This window comes from Colletotrichum higginsianum, chromosome 8, assembly GCF_001672515.1.
Source record: "Colletotrichum higginsianum IMI 349063 chromosome 8, whole genome shotgun sequence".
NCBI classification, from domain to species: Eukaryota; Fungi; Ascomycota; class Sordariomycetes; order Glomerellales; family Glomerellaceae; genus Colletotrichum; species Colletotrichum higginsianum.
Window position 1 is genome coordinate 3,603,406 of NC_030960.1, and position 27,918 is coordinate 3,631,323.

Sequence of the window (27,918 nt, forward strand, 5' to 3'; positions counted from 1 at the left end):
TCTCAATCGGGAGAATCCTGCGGCTGCGCGGCGCAGTCGCCTCGGCGTGCCCAGATGGCTGGCATCCTCGCCCATCGTGATTGGGGTGAAATGAATGAGAGGATGGCGAATGCTGGGTACGTGTTAAGGTTTGGAATGCCCCTTAATGGAGTCTGTCAGTGTGATGAATGAAAGCATGGCAACATGATGAGCTGTTGTGAGATTCAGCATGAGTGTAAGCATGAGTTGAGTGAGCATGAGAATGAGAATGAGAATGCGTGCTGGAGCATCGCATGAGAGTGAGGGTGACTAAGACTGGGATTACCTCATCTCGGTGTGGACTTGCACACCTTTGCAGTGGAAGAGCCGGTCGGTCAGCGCCCCACATTCACCGAGATGGGGTATTTGTCGGAGGGACGCATCGGGGAAAGCCGCTGACGAACAGGCAGGAGTGGATCTGACGGGTCTTCTACTTGGTCCGCGATTGGTCATATCGCTATCGTGGTGGGGTCCCATTCGATCATGGCACGTCTCAGGCGCGTCACAGTTGACCAGTTAGCGCCAAAACATCCCAAAATTTGGGCAGAGAAAGAGAGAAAGAGAGAAAGAGAGAAGGAAAGAAGAAGCGCTGGAGAACATTAAGTGGGTCCAGGCAGTCCGTCCCGCGGTTCCCGATCCTTCCCCGACCTGGCCGAAAGCCTGTCACGCAAGTGCCAAAACCACTGCTGCCACCACTACTGCCACCACCACCACCACCACCACCACCAACAACAGCTCAACCGCGGGCAACATAGGGCGGCAAAAGGGTCGCACATTGGCCGATTTCGCTTTGCCTTTTTTTTTTTTTCTTTTATCTTTTTTTTTTTCTCTCCCTGTCTCCACCAAACAAGGCTGAGTTCGACATCCTTTTCTGTCCCGCATCAACTTCGGGAGACGAGCGAGACGCAGACAGAAAGAGGCGAGACAAGAGACAGCAAAAGAGACACAAAGACAAAGACAACCCATGGTAGATCACCATGTCCTCGACGAGGGCTATCAAGAAGAGCGCCTTCTCATGCGAGCCGTGCCGTCGGCGCAAGGTACGTCCTATCCCGTCCGTCTCTTTCACTTTCCCCTTCCCCGTGCGCCTCATTTCCCGCATTCCCCGCGGCAGCGCCACACAAAATCCCCCCGCGACGTGCCCCCCTGCATCGTCCGTCAACTGGCAGACAACGGCGCGCCGCCCGTCGTGTTTGATAATCCTGCCTAGGGTGACACCGAGCCTGGTCATCGATATTGCGTTGCGGGGGAGGAAAGGGCGGGCTTGGTCCATCCGGGTGGGAAACGGATATCTCGGACGGCTTCCGACATTTGGAGGAGGGGTGGACGGGACTGTGGCTGATCCGGAACTCGGCAGGTCAAATGCGGCGGAGAACAGCCGACCTGCAATCGTTGCGCCGCCCGAGCCGATGAGTGCGTCTATAAGCTGTGAGTACCAGTACTCTCCCTCACCCTGGCCCGGGGTCGACTATGTCACTGTGTGACAGTCCAGTTGTGTTGACTTTCGCCAACAGCAACCCGACCCTGTCGTACACGTCGCGCTTGGAGCACCGCATCAAGGAGCTCGAGGCTCAGCTCGCCGCCGCAAAGGCGCATGGCCACGGGCCGTCAGAGCCTTCCCGGACGTCGTCGCCCAGCATCGGGCCGTCGGCGGGCCAGTCGCCCATGACCGACTCTCACCACTTTGAATCCCAGGACGAGGAGTCGGTGAGCGAGAGCTTCAAGGGCCTCAAGGTCGACGACAAGGGCGCCATCACCTACCATGGCTCCACCAGTTTCTTCCAGCTGCCGGGCGACCGGCCTTCGGGGGCGAGGGATCAGCAGTCGACGTCGAACCAGGCCATGCAGAGGCGCGAGAGGCTGGTTGCCAACGCATGGCAGCAGAGGGCGCTCGAGAACATGTCTGATATCCCAGTACGTACCGCCCAAATTGTTGCCCCCTATGAACGGGACTGACTGACATTTTCCCCCCCTGGCCTAGGAACCATTCCAATACTTGTTAAACGTCCACTGGTGTTGGATCCAGCCCCTTTTCAACTTCATCTACAGACCTGCCTTCACCCGTAAGCAACCTCGTCGGCCCGGCTCCCCGTCACAGGGCACACTGACCTTTCTTTACCAGGCGACATGCAGACGCTGGGACCATACTACTCCCATACCCTGATGAACGCAGTGTTGTCACACTCGATCCGCTGGGGCCGCAGTGACCCTGCAACAAAGGAGAAGCTGGACGAGTTCTACGACGGCGGCGCGCTCTTCGGCAAACATGCCCGCAGCATGGTCTTCGAGGAGCTCAGCCAGGGCATCTGCTCCATCCCGACGGTCCAGACCTTGCTGCTGCTCAGCGCGCAGGAGTGCAGCGTCGGCAACAGCGCGCAGGCGTGGACGTACAGCGGCCTGGCCTTCCGCATCATCGACCACCTCGGCATCTGCGTTGACGGCCAGAGATACCCCGGCTCGGTGCAGCTGACGGACGAGGACGTCGAGATCCGCCACCGGCTGTTCTGGAGCTGCTACTTCTGGGACAAGATGATCAGTCTCTACCTCGGGCGCTCGCCGTCGCTCCAGCAGACGTCCGTGTCGCCGCCCCAGATCATGTGTGAGTCCTAGTCTCGCTGTGTCCGGTACTATTCTTTTTCCCTGCGCAGGCTAACACCACCGGACAGTCGACGACTCGTCCGAGAACGAATCGTGGACCCCGTTCGGCGTCGTCCCCGAGGGCGGCTGGAAGTACCCCCCGTCCGCGGCCCACTCGACGTCCTGCTTCATGCAGATGTGCCGCCTCTCGATTGTCTTCAACGAGATCCTCGTCCACATGTACGACCCCGTACGCCCCAACAGCCAGGCCGAGATGCAGGACTGTCTCGCCAAGCAAGAGGTCGCCCTGCGCCAGTGGTGGGACGACCTGCCTCCTCACCTCAAGATGGAGCCCGCGTCGCTCCCCGCGTTGGCGCCGCCCTCCCACATCATCACGTTGAAGTAAGCGCTTTCCCCTGCCGTGTGTCTATGGTGTGGTTTACGACACGTACACACACACACACACACTCTCTCTCTCTCTCTCTCTCTCTTTCATATCTGACATCTTTGATTAGCGTACTCTACCGCACTTTCAAGATCCTCCTCTACCGCCCCATGCTTTCACAGCGGAGCAGGGTCGGGGAGAACTTGCAGCCGGTACAGAGGTATCTTGGCGAGTGCGTGACGTCTGCGACGGGCATCATCGCCATCTTCGACCTGTTCTGCCGATCCTTCGGCATCAGCCACTGCGTCCTCTCCCTCTCGTACAGCGTGTACATCTCCGCCTCCATTTTCCTGCTCCAAGTCCAGTCCAGCGTCGACGACACCCAGGCGCTGCGTCGGCTGGAGTACTGCGCCCGCATCCTCGCGTCCGTCAAGCGCATCAACCCAGGTGAGTGAGGAAAGAGAAGATGAAGTCCGCCGTATTGCTCGGCCAGCAAACCACTCAACTGATACGTTTCCCACAGTCATCAGCAGCGCCCTGAACCTCATCGTCCGCGAGCTCGTCAGCCTGGGCATCGACGTCGGCGCCCTCGGCCTACCCAAGACGGACGCGATCCCGCCCATGGCGACCTATGGCATCCCGCAGCCCCGGCCGGCCAACGTGCCGCCCACATCCATGCCGCCGGGCCCCGAGGCGACCAGTTCGCCCGAGCAGATCTACAATTTCCCCTTCGTCGACACACTCGGCCCGGAGGCCTTCGCCATCGACCCGCAGGTATTCCAGACCATGTCGTCCATAGAGCCGTTGAGCGTCCGGGTCGGCGCCATAGATGAATAGCATCCACCACCGCAGGACGCCGTTCGAAGCAGCAGCAGCATCAGCATCAGCATCCACTCCCCGGCGTCAAGTCTTTGTTAGACGCGCTGTAGGTCAGTGGCGTCGCGGTCTGCCTGGGCCGACTTGATCAAGCGCACCACCTGATCATATACCGTGAACGTGATGCCGCTCGAGAGCTGATGCCCGTCGCGGTTAGCCAGCCAGCTGAGGGGAGGAGGGAGGGGGGGGGGAGATGTCATCTCTCCCGGAATTCTTTTTTTACAAACTTACAGTCAGCCGGACCAATCTCGGCGACGTGCCTCGCCAAAACGCCAGCACGCCGTCCTCGCGAAGGGTCTGCGCGGCGCAGTCCAGCATCCCCTTGTATCGCGCGTTGACGCTCTGCATCCTCGTCTTGATGTTGTCAAACGGCATTGACGCATACCTAACATCGACGACACAAAAGTCAGCGACCGCGAACCCGATAGCCGCTTCCTTCCTCCCCCGGGAAAATCCTGGCTCTTCTTACACAGTGAAGACGCCGCTAATGCCGCCCAAGACGAGCGTACTGCCCACGCTCCCATCCAGCGCGGGCCACCACACGGCGACGCGCTCCTGGAGCATTGCGAACGTCGTGAACCGCACGGCGCTGTTGGTGCCCTGCTTGCACAGCACCGGCGTCAGCCCGCGCCACAGGCCCCGCAGGCCTTCCTCGCGGACCAGCATGCCGACGGCGCCAAGGAGCCCGCGGCCCGCGAATCGCCCGCCGCCGACCCCGTCCGAGGACGCGTCGTGGATCATCTTGGTCTTGATGGCCTCGCCGGGCGTGACGACGGCGATGCTCTCCGCCACGCCGGCGGCGAGGCCGCTCACGACGTTGACCCACGCGGCGCGCGGCTGCCGTTGATGGCCGTTTTCCGGGACCGAGGTCCGGCCGGCGAGAGCATCGAGTCGGCTGCGCGTGGACTCGAAGGCGAGGAACCGGATGCCGGACTTTGCCGCATTGGATGCCGCGAGGGCCTGGACGCCCGAGTAGACCCCCCTCACGCCGGAGCGGGCGACTGTATCGCGGAGGATGGACAGCGAGCCGGGCGGGTTGGGCGTCGCACCCGTCGCCGCCGCCGCGCCGTTGGAGGAGGAGGAGGTGAAGTGCAGCTGGCGGCGCGTCTTGACGAACTCTGCCGGGTACTGGTGTAGCGTTCAAAGCTTTTCGTTAGAGAGAATTACGACATGATTTACTGCGTAGAACCATTGTTGTACGGCTTGTGCCCCATATGGCATGGACCATGTGGCGTCCAACCATCCCAAAACGACATGACATGTGGGATGAGATGTTCCATATTTTCGAGGAGAAGAAACGAACGATGATGAGATGAGAGACCCAGGGGGAGGGAGGGTAGGAGTGGACTCACGGTAACGAGCGTTTCTGAAACCCCCGCAACACCGCCCGCTACGATCTTGGTTAAGACACCGGACTGTTCCATGCTGATGCTGTGGGGTGGGGTGTGTTTCCCTCGCGGTCTTGTCTTGCGGCCTGGTCTCGTCTTGGTATCTAGGTGTTGTTAAGCTCCTGGTAACCTCGGTGTCTGTCGGCACAGAGGGGATGCTTGCTTTGCCCTTTTTGGGGGGAGGGGTTTGTTGACGTGGAGACTTTTTTTTTCACGGAGCTTGGGCGTCTGGCTGGCTTTGCCGTTGCTCGCCGCGGAGGTTTCGAGATGATATACGTCGCGTTCCCACATAAGACCGCACCGGCGCCCGCCCCATATCACGCCTCCTTGCTTCGCCTCTTACTTCACGCCCGCCGAGAGGCCCGGAGAGCGACCGCGGCCCTGGGGTCTCCAAGGGACGAGATAGAGACAAGCACAAGAGACGGAGAGGGACATAAGCAGAGGAACTCCCACCACCCCTCACTCGGGCATGTTCCGAGGCCTTGGGAATCGCGTTTGGAACTCTCTTCGCTGTGTTGCGTGGCGGGGGGGGGAGGGAGAATGCTTTTTCCCGCCTCGGGCATCGTCCGCATCGTCGAGCCTGTCCTGTTTCACCGTCGTGCCGCCGACAGCAGGTGAAGAGGAGAAAAGGGGAAACCTCCGTGGCAACCGCTTTTCCGTCGTTCATCTCGCTCTTGGGGGTTTTCCGTTTTTGGTGTCTGTGAGTCGAGAGTCTTGGGAAGGGCTGTGTTGCTCGGCGGCTCGGCGCGTCCTCCACTTAATACGCCGCCGGCCCGATCACGAAACGGGGGTTGATTTGGCGCCGGTGAGTTCTGGGGAGGGGGAGGGGGGGGCGGTTGATACATCATCGTCATCATCATCATCATCGTCATCCCGTCCGGTTCGGCGATTTGTTCTCAGGGCCCTTGCAAGCAACTCGGTCAACTTCCGGTGCCCGATGTGAATCTGCATCGTAGGCCGAGACTTCAGGGCGAAACTAAGAGTAGTCCGGAGAGGGCCTGGTGTGATAGGCCATGACAGGCCATGGCAGGCCAGGAGGAGACGGAGGAGAATCTGGACTTTTGTTCTTGGAAAACCTGGGGAGGGGGAGGGGGGGAGGCTAGTGCGTATATGCAGATGCATCCGGAGGTTACATGCGCGATGGAGGAGGGACCGAGGACGCGCGCTGGCATGTGTCAATAGCGGTAAGGAGATGATGGATCACGGGGGAACGGAGGAACGGAAGGGATGGATGGATGGGATGGGATGGGTTTCGGGTTATCATCGTGACCGGAGGACCGAAGGGCCGGGGCACTGAGGACGGTGAGCGGGACCGTTGGTGTCTGCCGGGATGTGGGTTAAGCCTATGATGGTCCCATGGAGCGCGCCGAAGGGGCCGCGGCTGGTCTGGTTGTCTGGGTGGTCGTCTGGTCCGTCCTGTCCTTTGGTGCGGAACAACCAGTTGTAGTGGTTCCTCTCGTCTTGTGTTGTCGGATCAGATGTTCGCGGCCAGGGTCCGAAGGAGGGGGGACGGACAAGCGAGGGACGGGCTCGGATGGGTGATCCGATGTTTGATAGGCGGCGGCACGTTTACCGAGCGTCAGGGTCCTGGGTGACCACATTTCTTCATTCCTCTCTCCTACTTGTTTCCTGATCAGGGTCATGACGACACCGAACAGGCATTTTTTTTGTGGAAATCCCTGCTTGTCAGAGTCGTTAGCGAAATTGCACGGCGGACTAATAGGCCGAAGGGTTGCGGGTTTTCGCAACCTCTCGCTGTAAGTCTCGCTGTAACGAGAGACTAGGGCGATCAACTAAAAGAGGGTATGTAGAAGGGGGATGGGGGGGGAATACTATCCGTACAGAGTACTCTGTACAGCATGAGGTATATCGCGAGTGAAGGTGGGGGGCACACTGACTTGTTGGACCGATGCCCGTCAGCGGATATAGCTGCTGGGGCTGGGGAAGTTTCTCGACGTGCTAGATGGATGGATGGATGGTGGGATGCGCCTGATGGAAACCCCGGCTTGCCGGCACGGGGGATGGCCGAGGTTGTGTCGTCGCGGACTTGAGCCGAGATGTTTGCTAGTTGAGGTTAGGGGCAGGGGGAGGAGAGTACTGGAAGTTCACCGAGAGCTAGATTGTGATGATGTTGGGCCTTTAGTTGTGAAACGGGGACTCTAAAGGAGACTGACTAGCTTTGCAACTTGACATATCGTGGCCAGTTGACTGCCGGGAGAAACACTTGTCCGAGTGAGCCAGTTTGGTTGGCATCATAATGGCCAGGATTGCCCAATTTGATATCTCATAGTAGCCCCTTTGGCTCAGTGGTAGAGCGTCGCACTCGTACTCTTGCACAACATGCGAAGGTCCACGGTTCAATCCCGTGAGAGGGCATTCTCTTTTGCCATTTTTTCTCTTCTTTCTTTCTTTCAATAGAGTCCTTAGGATTTACATACATATCTATATCTATCTATAGTACTCTATCTAGGCTTTAAGAGCTACATTTCGCTTTTCCTTTCTACTTATTATACTTAATTATAGTCTTAGAAATGGTATGTAAGTAGTTGTGTTTAGTTGGTTCTTTTAGTGTTTTAGTTGCTGACTATTAACAACTTCCTCAGTATGCACCTATTCACTCTAGACTCTCTGTAATAATCTAACATGACTTGAACCGCACAAACTGGGCCGCATCCTCGGCGTACTTCAGCCCGTAGTTCTCGTGCGCGTCCCAGCTGGTCCCCTGGGCGCACGCGGGATCGTCAAAGTTGCAGTAGTCGCGCAGAATCGAAGACCACCGGTTCAGAGACGCGAGCTGGGCGCCTTCTCTCGGGAATCCCTGACTCGGTCGTTAGCATCCAGGCCGTCCGTCCCATCCCATCAACGTGCATGGCTGGATAGGCGTGCTTACGGATTGCAGACGGGCCCCGACGAGCAGGTTGTAGCTCTGGTTGGCAACGTGTCTGGGAGAGCCCCAGATCAGCGCAGCGGCAACTGTTATAAATCACAATTACATCAGCAACCCGGAACAATTAAAAAAAAAAGTCTCATCACGACTCCGTGTGGTGGTTAGTAAGTAGTCAATCCTTACTGCGGTTGCCCGGAAACGCCTCCGGCGAGATCCCCTCGTTTGCCTCTTGCACGCAGTCCTGCGACACAAACTCGCCGCCGCCGCCGCCCAACAGGTCCCCAACGACTTGCCCGCCTTGCGAGAACCCGGACAGCACGATCCGGGAGTCCGGGCACCGCGTGGCGTAGTCGGTCACCGCCCTGAGCGTGTTGGCGACGCCGCCCTCGACCGAGGCGCAGTAGCTCGGGCGGAAGACGGCCGGGTACTCGACGCTGGCCCATGTGCAGTCCCAGCCCGCGCAGACGGCCTCGGCGATGGGCTGCTGCAGGCCCGGGTACGGCTCGTTCGTGCCGCGGACGAGGAGGACGTGGACGGCGCTGCAGGGCGTAAGGGGGCACAGGGTCTGCGCGAGGGCCGCGGGGAGGAGGAGCAGGGCGGTTTCGGTACGCATGTTTGAATGGTCTCTACTTTGTACTGTTTGGAAGCTGTTGTGTTCGAGTCTGGTGGAAATTAGTGGTGGCCGGAGTGTAAAGACCACCAAAGGAGCGCTACGAGAGTCGTCTGCCCGTACTTATTGTCATGACGGCTTTCTCGACAATCTCTTGTCAGTCTTTGGGATCGACATCATTCCCCCGGATTCAATAGTTAGATGAGCGCTTCCCCGCAAATGATTCCGTACTCCGGGGGAAGCTGTGAGCCAAAAACCCATCAAACTACGTTGCGCAGAGCCAAAAGCAGGCTTGTTTCCCACCATCTAACAAGGGAAACGAATATAGCATATGCGGCTTTGGGAGTGCAGAGGCTCCGATTTCCTCATTCGACCGTTCTCGAGCGAGGACTGTTGAATTGTTTCCCCTACGGACGGTGGCCGGAACCCGGAAGGCGGAAGTCGACCGGGGGGGGGGGCGGTTGTTTGGCTGGAAACCTGGGGATCTTAAGCCATTTCTTGGTAAAGAAGCAAGCCTCCCCGCGGGATTCTATGTGTGGGGTTAGATTGGCGCACATGGGATATGAATCTTGAAGACACGAGGTTCCCCCGGATGGAGAGCTCGGGGTCATCCACCGTTAAATCTTGTCGAACAGGTAGTCGGTTCCCCAGCCCGCCCTTCTTTGATTCCGTGCCGGTTGGTTCTCCTCGAAAAGAGCATAAACGTTGTCGGAGCCATCGTCCGAGTCCCACTACAGGCCGTCGTTGCCGTCGCTGCCGTGTGCCTCCCGCTGAAGACCAGATAATACCGCGGAATTCCCAAAGCGTCTTGCCACGATGAGGGGGACGACGCTGTTGGTCATCACCTAAACTTCTCCGGGAACTGCGTAAAAACCTTACCACCGACAAACTCCGCCCGGATTAGTCCGTTGTCCGCTGCTGCTCTGAGTCTGTCCCGCAGCACGCAGACCGCCCCCTCGTCTCCCAGCCCAGCGTGGCCAGCTCCGCGAGTATGCAAGTCTGACAACCCTTTCCCCCCGCCGCGGATCTGCTCGCCCGTCGCTGTGGGGGACCCATCACACACATTGCACCCGCGGCATCCGGATCTGGCCCACCCGCTTGGTGGCACAAAGCTCGGGCTGGTCTTCTCTGAGGTCGAGCAGCGAGCCGCGAGTTGCCGTTTGGGCGAGTTGGGGCTCAAGATGTGTTCACGACCAATGTCCAGACCCAGCCGCTCAACGCTGGCACTACTGGCGTCAGCACATGCCTGACGATGCTTAATGTAATTGGTAGCCGCGAACTGTGTGAATCAAACGTTGTTGTTTACACAGTTCAACCTCGACTTGGAAGGTCGTTTGAGTACCCAACTCTTTTCTTCTTCTTTTTGTGTGTGCGTGTGTGTGTGTGTGTGTGTGCGGGAAGGATGTGTATCCCGAGCCAAGAGATCTAAAGTACTACAGGGTTACACTCACGGGAAGGGAAAAGTCTGAGGTATAAGAAAAAGTCAAACTGACACGGGCCAAAGCTTATCTTGAAGTTGAAAGTTTCTGCGCTGCCCCATAGCTCGACAGCCTCTCTTTCTGAATGATTACCTGTACTTACATGCAGGGTTATAGGCTAGACACATGCCTCCCGACTGAATATGGGATGTTCCCTACACGTTACATGTCAACGGCCACACAGGACGCCAAGCACCATCGACCCGGTTTCCATTGCAAGCGATCGTCGTAGAGGCCATGGGCATGGGTCATCAACAGCAGTGCCCGTAAAGATGCGCGCGCAACCTCTATTTCGTTCGGTCTCTGACCGAGAGACCCGGAGAGCTTGGACCAGTGAGCCAGGTCGCAGAGAGTCCTAGGACCCAAGGTGATGGGTTTTCGGTCCGAAGCCGAGACGGGCACCACATACCAAGCCGTGCTAGCTGCCCAGTGAGCTCCGCAATGACACGTGTGTTGTGGCATTATACACTCACTAACAGGCAGATCGACAGGAAGAGAAATCAGAGACAATCGGGGGCTCGTGGTATTATTGTTCGTTTCTAAGTTCTTTGGTAGTCGTAAATCGTGAAAATGCGTCGGCCGAGACCAACGCAAGTGTTTCTCTGCAATGAGAAGAGAAGAAGAAAAAGGGAAAAAGACAAAAATACAGGCAGCGCTTGCTATGCTAAAGACAAGAAGAATGGGAGGCATGCAACGCTTTACACCAACACGAATAAGCCCAGTGTCGTCGCCGTTGAGATGCGTCATCTCTCACACCGGGCATTCCACAGGTCCTCCGCGTTGCCCCTGAACAGCCTGTCGGTCAGGACGTCGTCCTTGCCGCACCAGTCGAGGACCGTCTCCATCCACGGCCGGATGTCCAGCCCCTCGAACCGGGTGTGCGGCCAGTCCGTCGCGAATATGACGCGGTCCCTGCCCCGTAGACGCAGGACCTCCCGCGCGATGGGCTCCAGGTCGCTGTGGTCGGCCCGGGTGCTCAGACGGTACGGCGCCGACAGCTTGACGTACGTGTTGCCAGCCCGCAGCAGCTTCGCCAGGGAAGCGAAGCCCGGCATGTCGTACGGGTCCTCCGACGGCATGTCCTTGACGCACGGGTGGCCGAGGTGGTCGATGCAGACGCGGACGCCGAGCGTCGGGACGACGGGCTCCAGCAGCTCGATCATGGACATGGGCATGTACAGCTGGATGACCCAGTCCAGGGGCTTACAGTCGCGGGCGTAGCGGTGCAGCAGCTCACGGAGCTCCCGGGCGTCGAGGGACTTGCCGACGGAGGACAGGTTGATGCGCACGCCTCTTACACCGAGCTTGTGCCACTCCCTGCGGGTGCTCTCGGACAGGCTGCCCGGTTCGAAGGCCACGACGGCCCGGCCGCGGCGGGGGCCGAGGGCACGCAGGGCGTCGAGTAGGCACGTGTTGTCGTAGCCGTAGATGGAGGGCTGGACGAGGACGATGTTGTCGATGCCGACGGACGACTCGAACGAGAGGGCGTGGTCGAGCCGGTGCGTCTTGGGGCAGTATACGGCATCCTTCGCCAAGGGATATGCGGCAGGGTCGACGACGTGCATGTGTGAGTCCCACGCGCCACGGGGGATCCGCTCCGGCAGAGTCAACTTCCGCCGTGCGTTGGTGACGACCCTGTGTGAGAGCTTGTCGTCGTGTCTGGTCGACGTCGGGGTGAGGAAAGGTTGTAGAAGAGCCATGACGGCCTGAAGTTGATGAGGGAGGGAGGAGGAAGAGGGCGACGAGGAGGATGATGATGAGGAGGAGGAGGAGAAGGAGGTGATGGAGGGGTGTGACGGAGGCATGGGTCTTTCGTGAAGCATATCGAGGGTCGTCCTATGTGTAAGGGGAGCGGAAAAGGACCCTGCCGTGGAAAAGAGGCGGGCTTGCGGCGGTGGTGGTGGTGGAGGTCGTTGTCGAGGCTCTATGAGTCGACGTGGGAGAAGATGGTGGTGGTGGTGGAGATGGACGTTGGTCGGCCGGTTGCTGGAAGAGTGTGGAAGGGATGAATCCTTCTCCTCGCGAGAACAAACCGACGACAAGACCGACGAGACGGGGTTTCTGTTATCCGCAACGACGGGCAGCAGAGACGACGACATTGGAGCGGTGCGATGGCGGCGGCGGTGCGCCTGCACATATGGACGCCGGCCCATCGCGCTTGAGGAGAACCCACCAAAGGCCCGGGTCATTGTGTGGATCATTGAGTTGCAGCATCCTCGAAGAGGGAAGACTCTATCCGTAGATCCGCAGGTATATGCAACAAGTGAGACCTTGTAGTAGGAACGGTAGTGGAGGTTTAAGTGGTGAAGGGTTTTAGGAAAGAGAGAGAAAGAGCAGAGATGCAGGCCGGCTAGTCAAGAGTTTTGGGCCTTCGTGGGCTCGGAGGATGGCCGATGATCAAGGTAGCGAGCACAGCCAGCCTTTGAACCCGGGGGAGGTTGAAAGTTCGGTTGCGGCTTTTGGTGGTGAGCGGTTTGTGTGTGTGTGTGTGTGTGGTGTAACTACTAACTACGCATACATGACATGGAACTATTTTCAGAACACACCACCCTAGGTATGGAACATGGCCGACGGACGGCCAGCAGCGGGTTGTTGTTGAGTGGTGGAGTGGAGGGAGGGATGATTGACGTCCAGGGACTCGGGCCATTGGGATGCGGCGGCGGCGTCCCGGGCTCACTCTAGGCGCGGTGTAATGTGCGAGAGTAACAGAGAGAGAAAGTGAGTGAGAGAGAGAGAGAGAGAGGGTCGTCACCATTGTTGTGCTGTTCGCCACGAGTCAGGGCGCGGGCTGCGTGAGGCCGGTTCGGAAGTTGGCCGAGAGGATGAGAGCTGGCAGAACGGAGTGAGCGATGAGACTGAGATTGACCAGTGAGAGTGAGAGTGAGAGTGAGGGTGAGCGTACAGAGGTACAGAGCAGTGAGAGTGAGAAGTCAGTTTCTGCTGTAGCGGCCTGTGAGTGAGTGGCGCACACGGGTGACACGGCCCCTAGGACCCTGGACCCCGAGGACTTGGGCTGGAAGCGATCCGGGAATACCGTGAGTGTGATGCTGAAGCCAAGTAAGTCACTCTGCTGCCGTCTCGACGCTGCAAGATACTTGTGCAACCCCCCCCCCCCCCCCGGGTCCTTCGAGAGCCTTGCCTGTTGGCCAGCCCGGCACTTACACATACAGCACGAGGGGAAGAGACTGGGGAGACTGGGACTGGGACTGGATGAACGCAACTCCCGAGTGAAGGTGGATATGCCTTACTAAGAAACCTCTCTCCAGGCTCTTCTTTCACCCCCTTCCAGAGTCCTCCTCACTTTCTCCTCTCAGTTCGGCCAACGTCCGATGTGTACTCTGAACGGTGAACCCCCCAATTCCCCCACTCGCCTGCACAAGATCTCCTCCTCCTCCTCCCGCGCGATCGACCGCCGAACGACGAAATCGTGGGGTTGAACCACGAACCGAGCCCCTCCCCTCTCAAAAGTCTGGAGAGAACGTGAGCGAGCCTGTCTGTCTGTATCCGTCTTACCCCGGAGAGTGATTGCGGTCCCCTCCCCCCCCTCTCCCTCTCCCTCACCCCTCCCCCGCGAAGCTTGAGCGACGGTTTTCCGTACGGGCGAGGGAAGCAGAATAAGAAGAAGACTAAGAACGACCGACGGGCGAGAGAAAGAAAAGCTCGGGGCGACGGGTTGCGTGTGGTGTGACTCTTGTCAGAGATTGCGTGTCGCAAAATAAGGGGGCCGACAACGGGAAGAAAAGGGAAAAAAAGGGAAAAAAAAACTTTTTTCAAAATTCCCAACTCTGCGCCCGCAACCAACGGAGGAAAGGCAACTCTCACCTTGACGACCGCAAAATGGTCCATCTCAACCCCTACTACCTACTGACAATCATTGTTATCTCGTGCGGGTCTATCCCCAAGGGTAAGTCTCAAGTCTATGCGCGCGCACACACACACACACACACCCTGCGTTATCTATCTATAGTCGGTCAACGGCTGTCAGTCCATCCCATCCGTCTATTCCAAAAGGAGCCCTAACGAAGGAGCCATCCGTCATGTCCCTTTTGTTTTTTTAGAAAGGAAAAAAAAAAAGAAGAAGAAAATACTCCACCTGGGAACTCTCGTAAACTGACTAGCTCCTCTCTGTTTCTCCCCCTTGCAGGTTACGATGAAGGCGGCTTTAGCGCGTCGACGGGCCTGAACTCCTTCAAGCGGGACTTCGGCCTCCTCCCGAGCGACTGGGAGGGCAACCCGTCCGGCCTGGCGGACCGTAAGGCCAACATCTCGTCGTTCGGCGTCCTCGGCGCCGCCTTCGGCTCCCTCCTCGCGCTCGCCGTTAACGACCGGCTCGGCCGGCTGAGGGCCTGGCAGCTGTTCGTCGCCGTGTGGATGGCGGGCGCCCTCATGCAGGTCTTCGCGTCCGGCATCCTCGGCCTGATGCTCTTCGCCCGCATCTGGGGCGGCATCGGCGCCGGCGGCCTCACCGTCGTCGCCCCTCTGTACCTGTCCGAGATCGCCCCGGCCAAGTCGCGCGGCATGGTCGTGAGCATCTACATGGTTGTCCTGCTGTCGTTCCTGACAATAGGTGAGTCCAAAATATTCTACAAGCGCCGGGCCATGGGGGAGGGGGAGAGGGGGAGAGGGAGAGTGTTGTTTCTTAGAGCGTCATCACGCTGACTTGCCCAGGCTTCTTCATCAACTACGCCGCCAACGCGACGCTGGCCGCGACGAGGATGCAGTACCGCCTCGTCATCGCCATCCCGCTCATCCCCGTCGGCCTGGCCTTCGTCGCGTCCTTCTTCCTCGACGACACCCCGCGCTGGCTCGCGTCCCGGGACCGCGGCGACGAGGCCCTCGCCGTGCTGGCGAAGCTCCGGCACGCCGACCCGGGCGACCAGGCCCTCGCGCTCGAGTACGACGAGATCCACGAGCAGATCCGCAACCGGCAGCAGATCCTCGCCGACGCGTCCACCTGGTCCATCGTCAGGGACATCGCCACCATCCCCACCTACCGCACGCGGTTCCTCCTCGGCGCCGCCATGCAGACCGTCGCGCAGTGGTCCGGCGGCAACGGCATCACGTACTACATCCCCGAGATCTTCCGGTACGCCGGCGTCGTCGGCGACAACACGTCGCTCATCACGAGCGGCGCGTACGGCGCCGTCAAGCTCGTCTTCACCATGGTCTTCACCTGGGGCCTCGTCGACGTCTTTGGCCGCCGGCGGTGCTTCATCGCCGGCCTGTTCCTGCAGTGCGTCACCCACGTGTACATGGCCGTGTACATGGCCGTGTGGATCGACGGCGGCAACAAGCCGGCGTCCGACGCCGCCATCGCCTCCGTCTTCGTCTACGCCGTCGGCTGGTCCATCGGCCTGTGCACCGTGCAGTACCTGTACGGCACCGAGATCTACCCGACGCGCATCCGCAGCGTCTGCTACGCGACCAACATGGCGCTGCACTGGTTCTTCCAGTTCGCCGTCGTGCGCGTGACGCCCAACATGTTCGTCAGCCTCGACATCTGGGGCGCCTACGTCTTCTGGGCGTGCATCTGCGCCGGCGGGCTCGTCCTCCTCGGCCTCTGGGCGCCCGAGACCAAGGGAATCCCGATGGAGAGGATGGAGGAGCTGTTCAGCGGCCGCTGGTGGATGGGATGGAGGGCGAGCGTGGACCTGGACTCGAGCGAGACGAAGCCCTTTGGGAAGGGCGACTCGACGGGGAAGGACTCAAAAGAAGGACCGTTCACGCAGGATCGCAAGACGGAGGCTTGATTGTTTTTTTGGTTGTTACTACCCATTATGAGCGTTTTTCCCCCTCCAACCTCTCGTATTCTTTTTTCCCCTTCTTCATATTCGATCAAACAGGGTATAGAATCCTCCTTTTGTCATCATCTATGAAATGGGCCGATCTGGAATCCGTCAATGTCGCGTAACGTGCCGCCACAGCCGTGATTTCGGGGTCTTCTCCCGGCCGGAGCCGGAGCCCGGAGCCGATTTCGGCGAGAGAAGTGGGGGCATCTCGGCCGATAGATCCCCCCCCTCGCCCAGCCTGGGAAGGTGAAAGTGCACCAACCTCGCAGGATTCAAACCCCTCCCGGAATCACCAGGCCAGGCAGCGGCCGTCTCACTGCCACTCACTCACGCGTGTCTTCCCTAAGAAAGCCAGGACGGACTGGGAAACGAACGGGTTACCTGGCTGTGCTGCCGTCACCACAAGCGCAGCGGGAATTCTCTTCCTTCCTACCACAACATCCAATTCCTCGAAGTCTTGTCTGTCTTGATTGAACACACGGGTAACCATGGGGAACGTAGACCATTCGACGATACGTCCGCCGCTGCCGCCGCCGCCGCCGACGCCTCCGTTTCGGCCTCGGCGCTCAAGACTTGGCACGGATCTGGCGATTATCGGCGTGCTCATTTTGCTCAGCTTCGGCAACATCTACTTGCACGCGCCTCAAATCCTCGGGTTGGGGCGTCACAAAAGCCACAGCCAAAGCAATGACTCTCCCTTCGGCCGGTTTCCTCTTCCCAAGGACCCCTTCCGTCTGATCCCCTGCACGAACGCCTCGGTCCCGCCGCCGCTCGACGACCCTCACCCCGAGCAGACCTGGGCGGGGCTCTTCGACCCGGACCCGTCTCATTGGAGCTGGGGGAACAAGACGGTTTCCGTCGAGCGGGCTGCCGCCGATCCTTACTCCGACCGCGGCATCTACCTCTGCGGCTACCTGGAGGTACCCCTAGACTACACCAACAAGTCGGACGACCGAATCGTCCGGCTGGCCATCACGAAGTATCAGGTCTCCGGATTGGCCCGCGTGGGCGCACCTGTCGACGGCTACAAGAACCCGCCCCCGGGCGGCAAGAGCCAGCGGACCATCGTCGTCGAACCCGGCGGCCCAGGCGGCAGCGGAACGTCCTACGTCTGGAGGGTCTCGGAGCAGGTCTCCAAGCGCCTCAGCAACGGCACCTTTGATGTCCTTGGCTGGGATCCGAGGGGGGTCAACATCACCCAGCCGGCCGTGGCCTGCTTTCCCTACGACGTCGACCGGGACCACTGGTCGCTCATCACCGGGCAGTACCTGGAGGTATCCGACCCGGAGCGCCAGCTCAACATCGCGGACGCCATGAACGACGCGATTTTCAAGGCCTGCTGGGAGACCCACGGGGACCTCGGCCGCTTCGTCGGCACGGGAATGGTCGCCCGCGACCTGGAGGAGATCAGGAAGGCCCTCGGCGAGGACGAGCTGACGGGCTATCTCGTCAGCTACGGGACCGGCATCGGCCAGACGTACGCGAACCTGTTCCCCGACAGCGTCGGCCGCATGATCCTCGACGGGACCGAGTACGTGCGCGATCACCGCCTGCTCGGCGGCTTCGGATGGACGGCTCTCGACAACGCGACGGATGCGTGGCACGACGGCTTCCTCGGCGAGTGCATCAACGCCGGGCCGGACCACTGCGCGTTGGCGGAGCCCAGAGACGGAAAGGAGCCCGTCACCCTCAAGCAGCTGGACCGTCGGCTGAGGTCGTTTCTCTCGTCGCTCGTCGACCGTCCCATCGCCGGATACACGCAGGAGAGCGGCCCGTCGCTCGTGACGTACTCGGTGCTCACCGCCGCCATCTACAGCGCCATGTACAACGCCCAGACCTGGCCGGCCCTCGCGAGGATGCTGTCCGACCTGGAACAAGGCAACTCGACGCTCGCCGCGGCGTTCCTCGAGAACGCCGCCTGGGAATACGACCCGGCCCTGCCAGCCACGCCCAACAAGCGGCCCTCGTCAGACGAGCTCGGCTTTCTCGTCATCTGCGGCGACTCCTACGACGCGCCCCTTCCCCCAGACGGCCTCGACTGGTGGGGGTCCCTCTGGGCCAACATGACGGCCACGTCCTGGCTCTCGGGCAACTCGCGCTTCTACGACGTGTTCCCGTGCCAGCACTTCACAAAGTACTGGCCCGAGCCCGCCGGCGTCTACCGCGGCGGCCTCGACCACGCGCTCCGGAACCCGGTGCTCCTCATCGCGGAGACGCACGACCCGGCGACGCCGCTGCGCAACGGCCGCCGGCTTCTGGCGGAGATGGGGCGCGACAACGCCAGGCTGATCGCGCACCACGGCTACGGGCACTCGTCGAGGGACACGTCGCGGTGCACCGACGCGATCGCCAGGGCGTACATCCTCGACGGGACGCTGCCCGACAAGGCGGAGACGGCGTGCTATGCCGACGAGAAGCCGTATTTGTATGGCGTCAAGGACGGCGGCGTGAAGGACATGACCGTGGGAGGCTTGGATCCCGTCGGCGTGTGGCGTGAGCACCTCCGCGAGATGGAATTCATGAAGTAGAAAACAGTGATCAGCCGCTTGAGTTGAGGTGAGGGAGAGAGGGACCACATGTTCGCTTTATTCGTTTGTGTATTCGTGTTGCTATTGTAAACAAACTTGCTTGTCCACCAAACCACGGAAGCTACAACATAAATCTTGACAAGACCCAGCTACGTTTTCTCGTACGGGAGCACCGGTGAGTCTCTGTGCCGCTGTCATATCCCGAGACAACACGTTCTGTCTCAAAGTTGACCGCAGAAGGCATGTCAACTTGGATGGCTGCTGATTTGACCCTTGCTTTAATAGCACACGATATTTGAAATCATTATCTGCCAAGGCTGCTTGCACAGAGTTAAACTGCCAAGCGAAGGCCCTCAATTTGGCGCGAGTCACCCCCAATATGCCCAGGTACTTTCACATGACAGTTTCCGGACACAGACATAGAATCAGTTGAGAGATGGCAAGAGACACCAGAACCAAGGATCTTAGGCCCATATTACTGCATTCAAGTTTGATGTGTCTGTCGGACTAATTCCAACGCTCTCTATCATCGTCCAACAACACTTTATTGTCTGCCATGACTCTCAATTGTCCGAAAGCTTGGCACGGGGTCAACTTGGGCGACCCATGTTCGAACCAGGCTCGCCCACAGCATCCCGATGTCATCGTCGGCACACCACGAACCGTACCTAAATCTTATTCAGTGGACCTTGTTGAATCATTGCTTCCGACGAATCGTTGCCAATGCCCCTCCACGGCTGACTGATCCCTAACCATGCCAACAAAGTGTAAAGAAATCTCATGCCGACGTCAACTGGCGTCATGCGATTCGGGGAGCAGCAGACGAAGCCTCCTTTTGTCTTTACAAACGCCTTCTTGTAACCAGGAACGTGGCCAGTTCCCATGTTCTCGGCCTACGGGGCTGCGGGGGGTAAAGGCGAGAAGTGATGGGCGCTTTACATCTTCGGTGACGGTTGACTGGAGATTCGAGATTCTCGGTGAGGGTGTTACGTTGGCAAAGTCGTGAGCACAAGAAGTGTTACAATGAACAGACATTCCACTTTGAAGTCGACGGGGAGCTTCTTAAAATACAAATCACCCAGGTGAGAAGGATCGACTTTGATAAAAAGACAGCCCGGACATATCTTGAGACTGACATCCGCCGCATGGATTGGATACTATTCTTAACACATCTTTCAAAATGCACTGCGGATACTCTCCGATAGCCATGCCAGTGGCTCTCGAAGGTCTCTCATGGACAGGGTAGACAGGGTACTGGCTTTGTCGCAGATTTCCGTTTCCGAACGACGCCGAACAGGACAGGCGGCCGGATACCAGTCACCTTGTTTACATGTTCAAAAGACAGACAGACAGTCGTCGGACTTTCAGTCCACACAGACTACCATGAAGGGACAGAAAACATCCCGGGTAAGGGAACGCTCATTCCATATGATCGGACCTATGGTCGTATCACATGGCTGCGCCCTCCGTTCTCCGCCACCCGCCACCCCGTCCCCTTGAGACGGAGATGCTCAAGAAGGAAGGCCGAATCCCTCTATCTGTCATGTGCGCCCGTGAGAGGCCCGAACGAGCGCGAAAGCTGCGAAAAGCTATGACGGCAAGCCGAAAACCCGTCACAGCCCATCATCGGGAAGGTGGTGGAAGGGGGAGGGGAAACATGCACAACATGAGTCAGGATGGTCGGTGAGGGTTGCCATGCCACCATCAACCCGTTGCATGGCGCGTTTGACCAGAACTCTATTCGTTGGGATTTGGGTTGGAATCCTTCATCGCCGCTTGGACATGCCACGCAAACCGCCGCACGGCACCAGCGTGCCACGTGCGTCCTACATTGTAGATGTGCGAGTTTGTGTGTGTGTGTGTGTGTGTGTGTGTGTGTGTGTGTGTGTGTATGTGTGAGCGCGGAAGTCCCTGTTTCTTCTCCGTCTTGACGATACAACGACGGGATTGGGGTACGGGAGTGAGCGAGTTCCGACTGCTCTCGTCTTGATGGGACAAAGTTTCCCAAACAATGCCATCATCGTCCCTCGATGCCCTTCCGCCCCCCCCCGCGTCGAGCCATAGTATTCTCTCCGTCACCCTCCCCACCCACCCCGTTCCCGCCTTGATCAACTCCCAAAGGAGCCTGTTACTCTCCCTCTCCACGCTCGTTCAAGAACCGAATCGTCGAGCATCGACCACTTCCAATCCGTCGTCGGTCAAAGGGGCCTCGAAACACCCCCATCGCGGGCCACCTCCTCGCCTTGTTGTCCCGCATCACCCCCCTTACCTTGCCCCCCTTACCTTGCATCCCCCGATAACTCGCGTCGGCGTCTCCGAGGCTAGCAGGTCGAACACGATCGGTCTTGATGGGGCCCCAATAGCAATCTGCGACAGCACGCGGGAGCTGGAGCCATGGAGCTGTCGGGCGCCGTCGTCGCGGCCGTGGCGCGCCGCGCGAGTATCAACCATTCGCCGGAGCCCCTCGCCGGGAAGGTCGTCAGCATCATCGTCGCCATGATATCGGCCTGTTTAATCGCTACTCTCTTCAGTCAGTTATTCCCTCGACGCGCTCGGCGGACCGCAGTGGGCCTTCCCCCCTGTTGTGCTGACCTACGAACGTAGTAATGCGATGGCTGTCAGTCAAGGACTGGAGGATACTGCCCTGGACCATGTGGCGTAAGTGATAACCCACCTGGGTCGACGACTGGGTTTGCTAACTGTCCAAGTCGTGATATTGATCTACTTCTTTTCCTTTTTGTTTGTCTTCGGTACTTCCATCCTCCAATTTGGATTTGGGGCCGACCTCAATTTCCACACATGCTCCGCGGCCACTCTCTTCTGCCTGGGGGCATATGTCACAACAAAGGTACGCTAGACGAACACCTCAATCATTGAATGGAGCTTACTGACTGTTGGAATTCAGTTGGTACGTTTGAGTCGTGAATCACGCGATATCTGCTTCATACGACCGAGGCTAACTGTGAGGCATGAAGTTCATCTACCTCTTCATGGTGGACCGGGCTGTAAGTGTCCAACTGCCGTAAGGATATAATTCGTTTGCGGTTTTCTCACAGTCATGATAGCACATCATTCGCCAAACGAGAAAAAGCCGCCTGAAGTCGAAGCTTTACCTTACCAACTCGTTTGGCATGCTCGGTATGGGTCCTCACGCCAGCTCACGACTGCTTCCACTGCTGACCCCGTAACAGGAGTGTTTGTGCTCATCGTCATCATGAACTTTATCTTGTAAGGCTCAGTTTGCTACGGTGGGGTGTAAATCGCACTGAACCTTTGGCATAGCCGAATTACACATTTCGAAAACGGCATCTGCATCATCGGAATGGAACAACCGGTGCTGCTGCCGCTCATTTCGTTCGACGCGGCCGTGAATGTGAGTGCCCTCTCGGCTGGTGTAGCGACCACGACCTGATCCGTCCGTCAGGTTTATCTTACTATTTTGTTTCTGCTGCCACTATTGAGTAAGTCACACATCAATCATCGTGTCCACGCGTGGACGCCAGAGATGACGCTAATCGGATTCAAAAGGCCTCCACTCCGTCAAGTACAACTTCTGGAAGCCGTGGACATTGGACTGGCGAAATAGACGAATACCGCGCGCTCCGCCAAACATAAGACTGCGGAAACTCGTCATCCGTACTTTCATCGGGTCATGCTGCACACTTTTGAGCAGCGTAACGTATGTAGCTTATCTCCATGGTCCTGTTGAACGAAACTAACACCCCCACGAAAGAAACCTCACGGTTCTCATGGCCCTAAACGGCGAAGTAGCATGGCTTTGCTTGCTGTGCTGCAACACTGACAGTGAGAGCAAGCCGTTCTCTCCTCGACACTTCTTTCGCTAACGCATCCCACCCAGTCTGTTTCTCTGCACTCGTCATAAACTGGATCACGTCTCCCGGTCAAGAGTCGACGCTGCGGACGCTGACGCGGCCGTCGCGCGGCATTTCCACGCTCCACCCAGACGAGGCGGCGAGCATCCCTCTCGACCCCGACGGCAGCAGCATCAACACCGCCAGAAAGACGTGGGAGCAGCGACGAACCAAAACACCAACGACGATAGGTCCCGACTCTGTCGATGGCCACGACGACGACGATGCCGAGCAGGACCAGCATCGAGATGACGAGTATGAGCGCGACGCCAGGCGGGACGACACCCACGACGAGGAAGACGAGGAGGAGCATGTCTGATGGCTCTTTTTTTATGAATGACGGACCAGAGAGGTCTCTACGAAAAATTCAAAACGGTCTTGCGCTTGAAACGAATGAGGCGGATAAGGGAAATGAAAAAGAAAAACGAGACGTATGAGTGATGGCGATGATGACACTAGGCATAGACGACGGAGAATGGGGCTTGGAGGCTTTTTTAAGCTAAATCCACTGATACTAATTGAGCGCTTGGAGTTACTATTCATTGAATTAGAGCTTCAAGTGACGATGAACTTCGCTGTGCGGCAGCTTGTTTCCTGAAACTCCATGGAGTCATTCAGCCAGCGCACCAAACGACCCTTGGCGACAATCGCGTGCGAAGCTTCATAGCCACGGCACAGCATGTCTGATGGTTGCCGTAAGCCTGAAGGGTCTTGAGCAAATCGTTGGCCTTGCCAGGGCCCGTCTGCGTAGTTGAAAAAGCTGGAATCATACATAGCTGGGGAAGCAGCACGGCCAGACGTCGATCCCCCAAGCAGCGTCTGTTGTTGAGGATAACTACGCGCCGCAGCGTAGTGATCATCCAGACCAATCATTTCAGAACCTAGCACTGAAATCTCAGTCAGCTCTGGATATGTTTATGGTTTTACTGAGGCGCCCGGCTTCTTCTTCTACTCGGAGGATGTGTTAAGAATGTCTTGGAAAGTGAAGATGCCATATTGCTGCTTTCGCGTGGCCTCGCTATGGCTACAAGCCGTTAACAAGCCAAAGCAGAACTGGCTGGGGTAAAACGAAAGCAAAATAAAATGTTCACTCCTTGATCCTTGTGGTCTCGCCAACTTCACGATTGAGGCGGATTTGAAGATCAAGGAGTGAACGCCATTATCAACCAAATTCCAGCCACTCACTCTACCGTGGTAGGAAGTTTTTCATCGCGATTACAAACAGCATCAAATCCTAATAGAGCTGGTGAGTTACACGAGAACTATATCAGACGGAATTGCACTGATCATGCCGTTCATATCATGAAGGATGTATGCTATCTTACGACCCAGGGGAATACCGGATGATATAAAAATCACTGCTGACAGAGTAAAGCCGATTTGAAGAGTAGAGAAACAATGACCAGGGAACGTCGATAACCTTCTAATGCAAAAGTGAAGGAGAGACACAAGACTCGGGCATACTCAATAATGTGTCAGATCATAACTCGCTACCTTTCCTTTTCGTGTTTGAAATCCAAACTGCCTCCAATGCCTACTCAAACAAGTTGTTCTCTCCCCCATCACAGATATCTCATACAATCCACATGAATTTTCCTTTATTAGTCCGCCCCGAGTACCCTACACCTCATGATGATGAGGCATCAAGCCGGGCAGCCCGGGGACTCTGTTGGCCGCTAGATCTTCCGGGTCCACAGGCAAGTCTTGGCCCGGGTTGGCCTCCTCATAGTGTGCCCATTTCACGAAACGATAATACGCCGCGGCCAGGGCGCCTCCCATGGCCGGACCCAGCCAGTAGATCCAATGGTAGTTGGGGAACTGTTTCCCGGCCACGGCGCATCCAAAGCTGCGAGCCGGGTTGAGCGACCCGCCCGTGGCAAACGTGCCTGGAACGCCGTTCATTAGCCTCCCTCACACGGCCATCCGACGCCCGGAAACATTGGAAGAGGTGTGTGTGTGTGTGTGCTTACCGGGAATCATGATCATAAAGAGGGCGAGGCCGATGCCGATGGGCGCGAGGAACGTGTCGCGGGACTTCTCGACGGCGAGCATGAAGACGACGATGACGAGCTGGGCGGTGAAGAACATCTCGAGGAAGAGACCCTGGACGACCGAGGTGCGCGATCCGAGCAGGGAGTTGGCCTGCGAGATGTTGCCGGGGAACATTGCCTCGACCAGCCCGCCGGCGCACATGGAAGCCAGCAGCTGTGCCGGGATGAGGAAGAGGGAGCGCATCCAGGGCAGCTGACCGCCGAGGGACAGACCTAGAGAGACCTAGATCACGCAAAAGAGGTTAGCGAATAGGTTTTTTACGTGCTGTTTTATCTCCATGCCGGAAAAGAAACCAAAAACAAAAGAAGAAGAAAAAGAAAAACCCTCCTTACCGCGGGATTGAACAGTCCACCGCTGACGCGGTAGAAGGTCCAGACGTTGACGAGGAGGGAGAAGCCGTAGGTCAGGGCGATGAAGACGACGCCCTGGCTGCTGAGCGAGCCGTCCGGGGCCGCGTCGGCGCCCTGGAGGACGACCATGATCTGGCCGGCGTAGCCGAAGAAGAGGAAGAAGAAGGTGCCGACGAACTCGCCCGACGCCGCGACCAGGTGGCCTCCCATGGCGCTGAGGTGCGGCCTCGGGAGCTCGTGGTGGTGGCCATGGGAGTGGTCAACGCCGCCGCGGGGCTTGTCAGTCGTGGACATGGTTGAAGATCTCTCTTCTTGGCCTTTTCTCTCTCTCTTTTTTTGGACTTTTGTAATAAAAATACAAGTTCTTAGGAAAAAAGGGAAACAAAAGAGAGAGAACCAACCGATCCCTTTTTTTAAGGAGAGAGAGATGAAGACTTTGTAGGCTTTGGTCCGTCCACGGGATGGGAAACTAGGTAGCGCGTAGGATCGTATGGTCTAGGACCGTAGCGGCAAGCCTTACGAGAACGGGGGGGGGGGACATTTGGAAAAGAAAACAGTGAGTGATACAAAACCCAAACCTCCCGGGGTCGGTCGTCGCGTCTTGCTCTGATACGGTATCGCTCATCGGCCGTGTGGCTTTCTTTTTTAACTCGATGCGGCTGCGATGACCCGCCGGTGATACGGGACAGACGGCGTCCTGCGTCAGCGGTTTCTCCCCCCGCGCGCGCGCGAGCGATGGACCGATGGTGAGACCTCCTTTTCTCATGGTTACCACACGGCATACCCTAGGAGCAAGCCGCAGACGTCGGGGGAATGTGGAGGTTCCGGTGCCGTCCAACACCCTTTCCCCTCCCTTTTCGGTTCCGTGACTTCATCAGCATATGCCGCCGTCTGTTTTGTTTTTCTGAATGGAACTGTTGAAAAAACGAGTGACCATCGATCGGTGATGATCTTAGCTTGGACGCCTCTTTTGCTAGTAGGGGTTGGGCTAATAATACCGAATTCTATCCCCTTCCCGGGTCTCAAACCGAGACATAGCTAGCGCCGCGCGCCATCGCTGCTTGAAGCCAAGTTGCTTTTGACGTAAGGTAGTGATGAAGAAAGGTGTGGCGCACTGAATCAACATAAACTGCCTGTGGCATTTGTATCAATTACAATTTGTAGATGGAGTTGAAACCTCGAATTGTCTCAATGTCACCCCCCCTCCCCCCGTTGGCTCCCCTGTCACCATGTGCAGCTGCCAGCCATGCATCTTGTCATCTTTTGTATATGTGTAGTTACATATGGAACTTTGTTGTGATTCTGTTCACTACTGGCCATCTGGAAACCCACCCCCGTTTCACAGCTTGGCCGAGATGCTCTGCTTCGACAGCTTCACGGCCACGTCGTGCGCGCCGCCGCCCTTGCTGAACATGTCCCTCAGATCCTTGACGAGGACTTCCGGCCTCTCGTGCGCGGCAAAGTGGCCCCCGTCGCCGTGCGTGACGGCGAAGACGACGGGGCCTAGCGTCTTGGCGTGGCTCAGCGGCGGTACGGATAGATCCATGGGGAAGATGGACAGGCCCAGCTTGACGCGCGGCACCCAGGTGATGTGCTCCGTCGGCCGCTTCGGGTGCGCCACCTCGTAGTAGATGCGCGCGCTGGCCTCGGGCCCGGCCCGGGAGAACTGGTAGACGGAGATCCACGTGAGGGTCTCGTCGTCGGTCCACGGGTAGCCGTCGGTCCAGTCGTGCAGCTTCTCCAGGATCCACGAGAGCAGCGCGACGGGGGAGTCGGCCCACGCGAGGCCCAGCGTCGAGGGCCTGGTGCTCTGCTCGATGTTGTAGCCGTAGCCCTCCTTGGCGAACCACTGGCTGCGCTCGATGCCCTTCCTCTCCTTCTCCGTGTACGGGAACAGGCTCTTGATGTACTGCCACGGGTTCTTGAGCGGGGACGGCGGGAAGGCCGAGACCATGTTGATGTGCGAGGCCAGGACGTGGTCGGGGTACTGGAGACCCATGAACCGGGTGATGCCGAAGCCCCAGTCACCTCCTTGTGTCACTGGGTAGTTGTCAGTTCTACGTCAAGAAACAGCATAGCATGCTTTTTCTTCTTCTTTGGATGTGGGAGAGCAGGAGATGTACTGACCGTATTGGTTATAGCCGAGCTTCAACATGATCTTGTGCATGACCTCAGCGTACTGTGGCATGCGGAAACCTGGCTTCACCGGACCATCCGAGAAGCCAAAGTTGGGAAGCGAAGGCGCGACAACATCAAACGAGAGCCCGTTCTTCTCTGTCGTCAACAGGGGCAAGATCTTGAGGACCTCCAGAAAGCTGCCAGGCCCTGGATTTGGGGGCAAGGAGGAAAAAAGTCAGCTCGTTGATATGGTTCCCCTGGTGTCCCGGGCACACGAGACATGGACATGGACATGGACATGTCTACTCACAGCCATGGACGAAGATCAAGGGGACGGCCCCGGGGTGCTTGCTCTTCTGGTGCAGGAAGTGGATGTCGAGGTCGCCGAAGCCGTCAACGGCGACGGTCGTCGTGAACTGGGGCAGCTCGTTCAGCCGGGCCTCGGCGGCGCGCCAGTCGAAGCCGTTGCGCCAGCGCTCGGCGAGCCTCTTGACCTCGGAGACGGGGGTGCCGTAGTCCCAGCTCTCGGTGAGGGCGAACTGTGGCGGGAACGTGGCGATGTCGAGCTTGGCGTGCAGCTCCTGGATCTTGGAGTCGGGAACCTCGATCTTGAAGGGCTTGATTGGGGATGCCATTGTGATTGTGATTGTGAGAAAGGAGGGGGGGTGGGGGGTGTTGTTCAGCTTTGTGTTTGCGCCGCTGACGTGTGTGAGAGAGCTGAATAGTCCTTTGTCAATTCAATGGGGGAATCGATATGTGGCTTGAGTGTGTTCCCGCCGGGCGTGATGATCCGTTCTTCGACATGTAAATCACTACTTCAGCATCTGGAGCAGGACTCGCCATGTTTTATGCTCATGCTCATACGAACGCGCCCTTATTTGGACGACACCTGGACGTGCGTATGGCGTCACAGCACAAGGTACAAGCCACATTCTTACTAATTCACCCTAATGATACGCTGTTGGAGTGTGCTTACGCCCCCTCCCCGGC

General features: G+C 58.0%; 11 protein-coding genes across 11 annotated transcripts; 4 read left to right on the plus strand and 7 right to left on the minus strand.

The window, feature by feature from the left end:
• Nucleotides 1–995: 995 nt before the first annotated feature.
• CH63R_12046 (Fungal specific transcription factor) lies at nt 996–3,817 on the plus strand (the record flags this gene model as incomplete). Its single annotated transcript, XM_018307020.1, has 8 exons — nt 996–1,058; nt 1,376–1,446; nt 1,506–1,932; nt 2,045–2,081; nt 2,141–2,617; nt 2,685–2,997; nt 3,111–3,427; nt 3,504–3,817. The coding sequence occupies 8 exons, from the start codon at nt 996–998 to the stop codon at nt 3,815–3,817; spliced, it is 2,019 nt and encodes a 672-aa protein (XP_018153861.1).
• Nucleotides 3,818–3,894: 77 nt separating this feature from the next.
• On the minus strand, nt 3,895–4,231 carry CH63R_12047 (Mitochondrial carrier protein; the record flags this gene model as incomplete). Its single annotated transcript, XM_018307021.1, has 2 exons — nt 3,895–3,993; nt 4,088–4,231. 2 exons carry the CDS (start codon nt 4,229–4,231, stop codon nt 3,895–3,897), a joined length of 243 nt encoding a protein of 80 aa, XP_018153862.1.
• Nucleotides 4,232–4,321: 90 nt separating this feature from the next.
• Nucleotides 4,322–5,280, minus strand: CH63R_12048 (Mitochondrial carrier protein; the record flags this gene model as incomplete). Its single annotated transcript, XM_018307022.1, has 2 exons — nt 4,322–4,984; nt 5,209–5,280. 2 exons carry the CDS (start codon nt 5,278–5,280, stop codon nt 4,322–4,324), a joined length of 735 nt encoding a protein of 244 aa, XP_018153863.1.
• Nucleotides 5,281–7,882: 2,602 nt separating this feature from the next.
• Nucleotides 7,883–8,744, minus strand: CH63R_12049 (Acetylxylan esterase; the record flags this gene model as incomplete). The annotated part of the gene is made up of 3 exons (XM_018307023.1): nt 7,883–8,062; nt 8,135–8,217; nt 8,315–8,744. 3 exons carry the CDS (start codon nt 8,742–8,744, stop codon nt 7,883–7,885), a joined length of 693 nt encoding a protein of 230 aa, XP_018153864.1.
• Nucleotides 8,745–10,962: 2,218 nt separating this feature from the next.
• Nucleotides 10,963–11,919, minus strand: CH63R_12050 (Amidohydrolase; the record flags this gene model as incomplete). The annotated part of the gene is made up of 1 exon (XM_018307024.1): nt 10,963–11,919. The coding sequence occupies one exon, from the start codon at nt 11,917–11,919 to the stop codon at nt 10,963–10,965; it is 957 nt and encodes a 318-aa protein (XP_018153865.1).
• Nucleotides 11,920–12,569: 650 nt separating this feature from the next.
• CH63R_12051 (uncharacterized protein) lies at nt 12,570–12,866 on the minus strand (the record flags this gene model as incomplete). Its single annotated transcript, XM_018307025.1, has 2 exons — nt 12,570–12,675; nt 12,766–12,866. 2 exons carry the CDS (start codon nt 12,864–12,866, stop codon nt 12,570–12,572), a joined length of 207 nt encoding a protein of 68 aa, XP_018153866.1.
• Nucleotides 12,867–14,056: 1,190 nt separating this feature from the next.
• On the plus strand, nt 14,057–15,969 carry CH63R_12052 (Quinate transporter; the record flags this gene model as incomplete). Its single annotated transcript, XM_018307026.1, has 3 exons — nt 14,057–14,123; nt 14,364–14,786; nt 14,888–15,969. The coding sequence occupies 3 exons, from the start codon at nt 14,057–14,059 to the stop codon at nt 15,967–15,969; spliced, it is 1,572 nt and encodes a 523-aa protein (XP_018153867.1).
• A 527-nt stretch (nt 15,970–16,496) lies between these two features.
• Nucleotides 16,497–18,536, plus strand: CH63R_12053 (Alpha beta hydrolase family protein; the record flags this gene model as incomplete). The annotated part of the gene is made up of 1 exon (XM_018307027.1): nt 16,497–18,536. The coding sequence occupies one exon, from the start codon at nt 16,497–16,499 to the stop codon at nt 18,534–18,536; it is 2,040 nt and encodes a 679-aa protein (XP_018153868.1).
• Nucleotides 18,537–22,188: 3,652 nt separating this feature from the next.
• On the plus strand, nt 22,189–22,727 carry CH63R_12054 (uncharacterized protein; the record flags this gene model as incomplete). The annotated part of the gene is made up of 2 exons (XM_018307028.1): nt 22,189–22,215; nt 22,446–22,727. 2 exons carry the CDS (start codon nt 22,189–22,191, stop codon nt 22,725–22,727), a joined length of 309 nt encoding a protein of 102 aa, XP_018153869.1.
• Nucleotides 22,728–24,028: 1,301 nt separating this feature from the next.
• Nucleotides 24,029–25,104, minus strand: CH63R_12055 (Aquaporin rerated protein, other eukaryote; the record flags this gene model as incomplete). Its single annotated transcript, XM_018307029.1, has 3 exons — nt 24,029–24,294; nt 24,379–24,682; nt 24,793–25,104. 3 exons carry the CDS (start codon nt 25,102–25,104, stop codon nt 24,029–24,031), a joined length of 882 nt encoding a protein of 293 aa, XP_018153870.1.
• Nucleotides 25,105–26,149: 1,045 nt separating this feature from the next.
• Nucleotides 26,150–27,563, minus strand: CH63R_12056 (Epoxide hydrolase; the record flags this gene model as incomplete). The annotated part of the gene is made up of 3 exons (XM_018307030.1): nt 26,150–26,850; nt 26,938–27,135; nt 27,239–27,563. 3 exons carry the CDS (start codon nt 27,561–27,563, stop codon nt 26,150–26,152), a joined length of 1,224 nt encoding a protein of 407 aa, XP_018153871.1.
• Nucleotides 27,564–27,918: the final 355 nt, after the last annotated feature.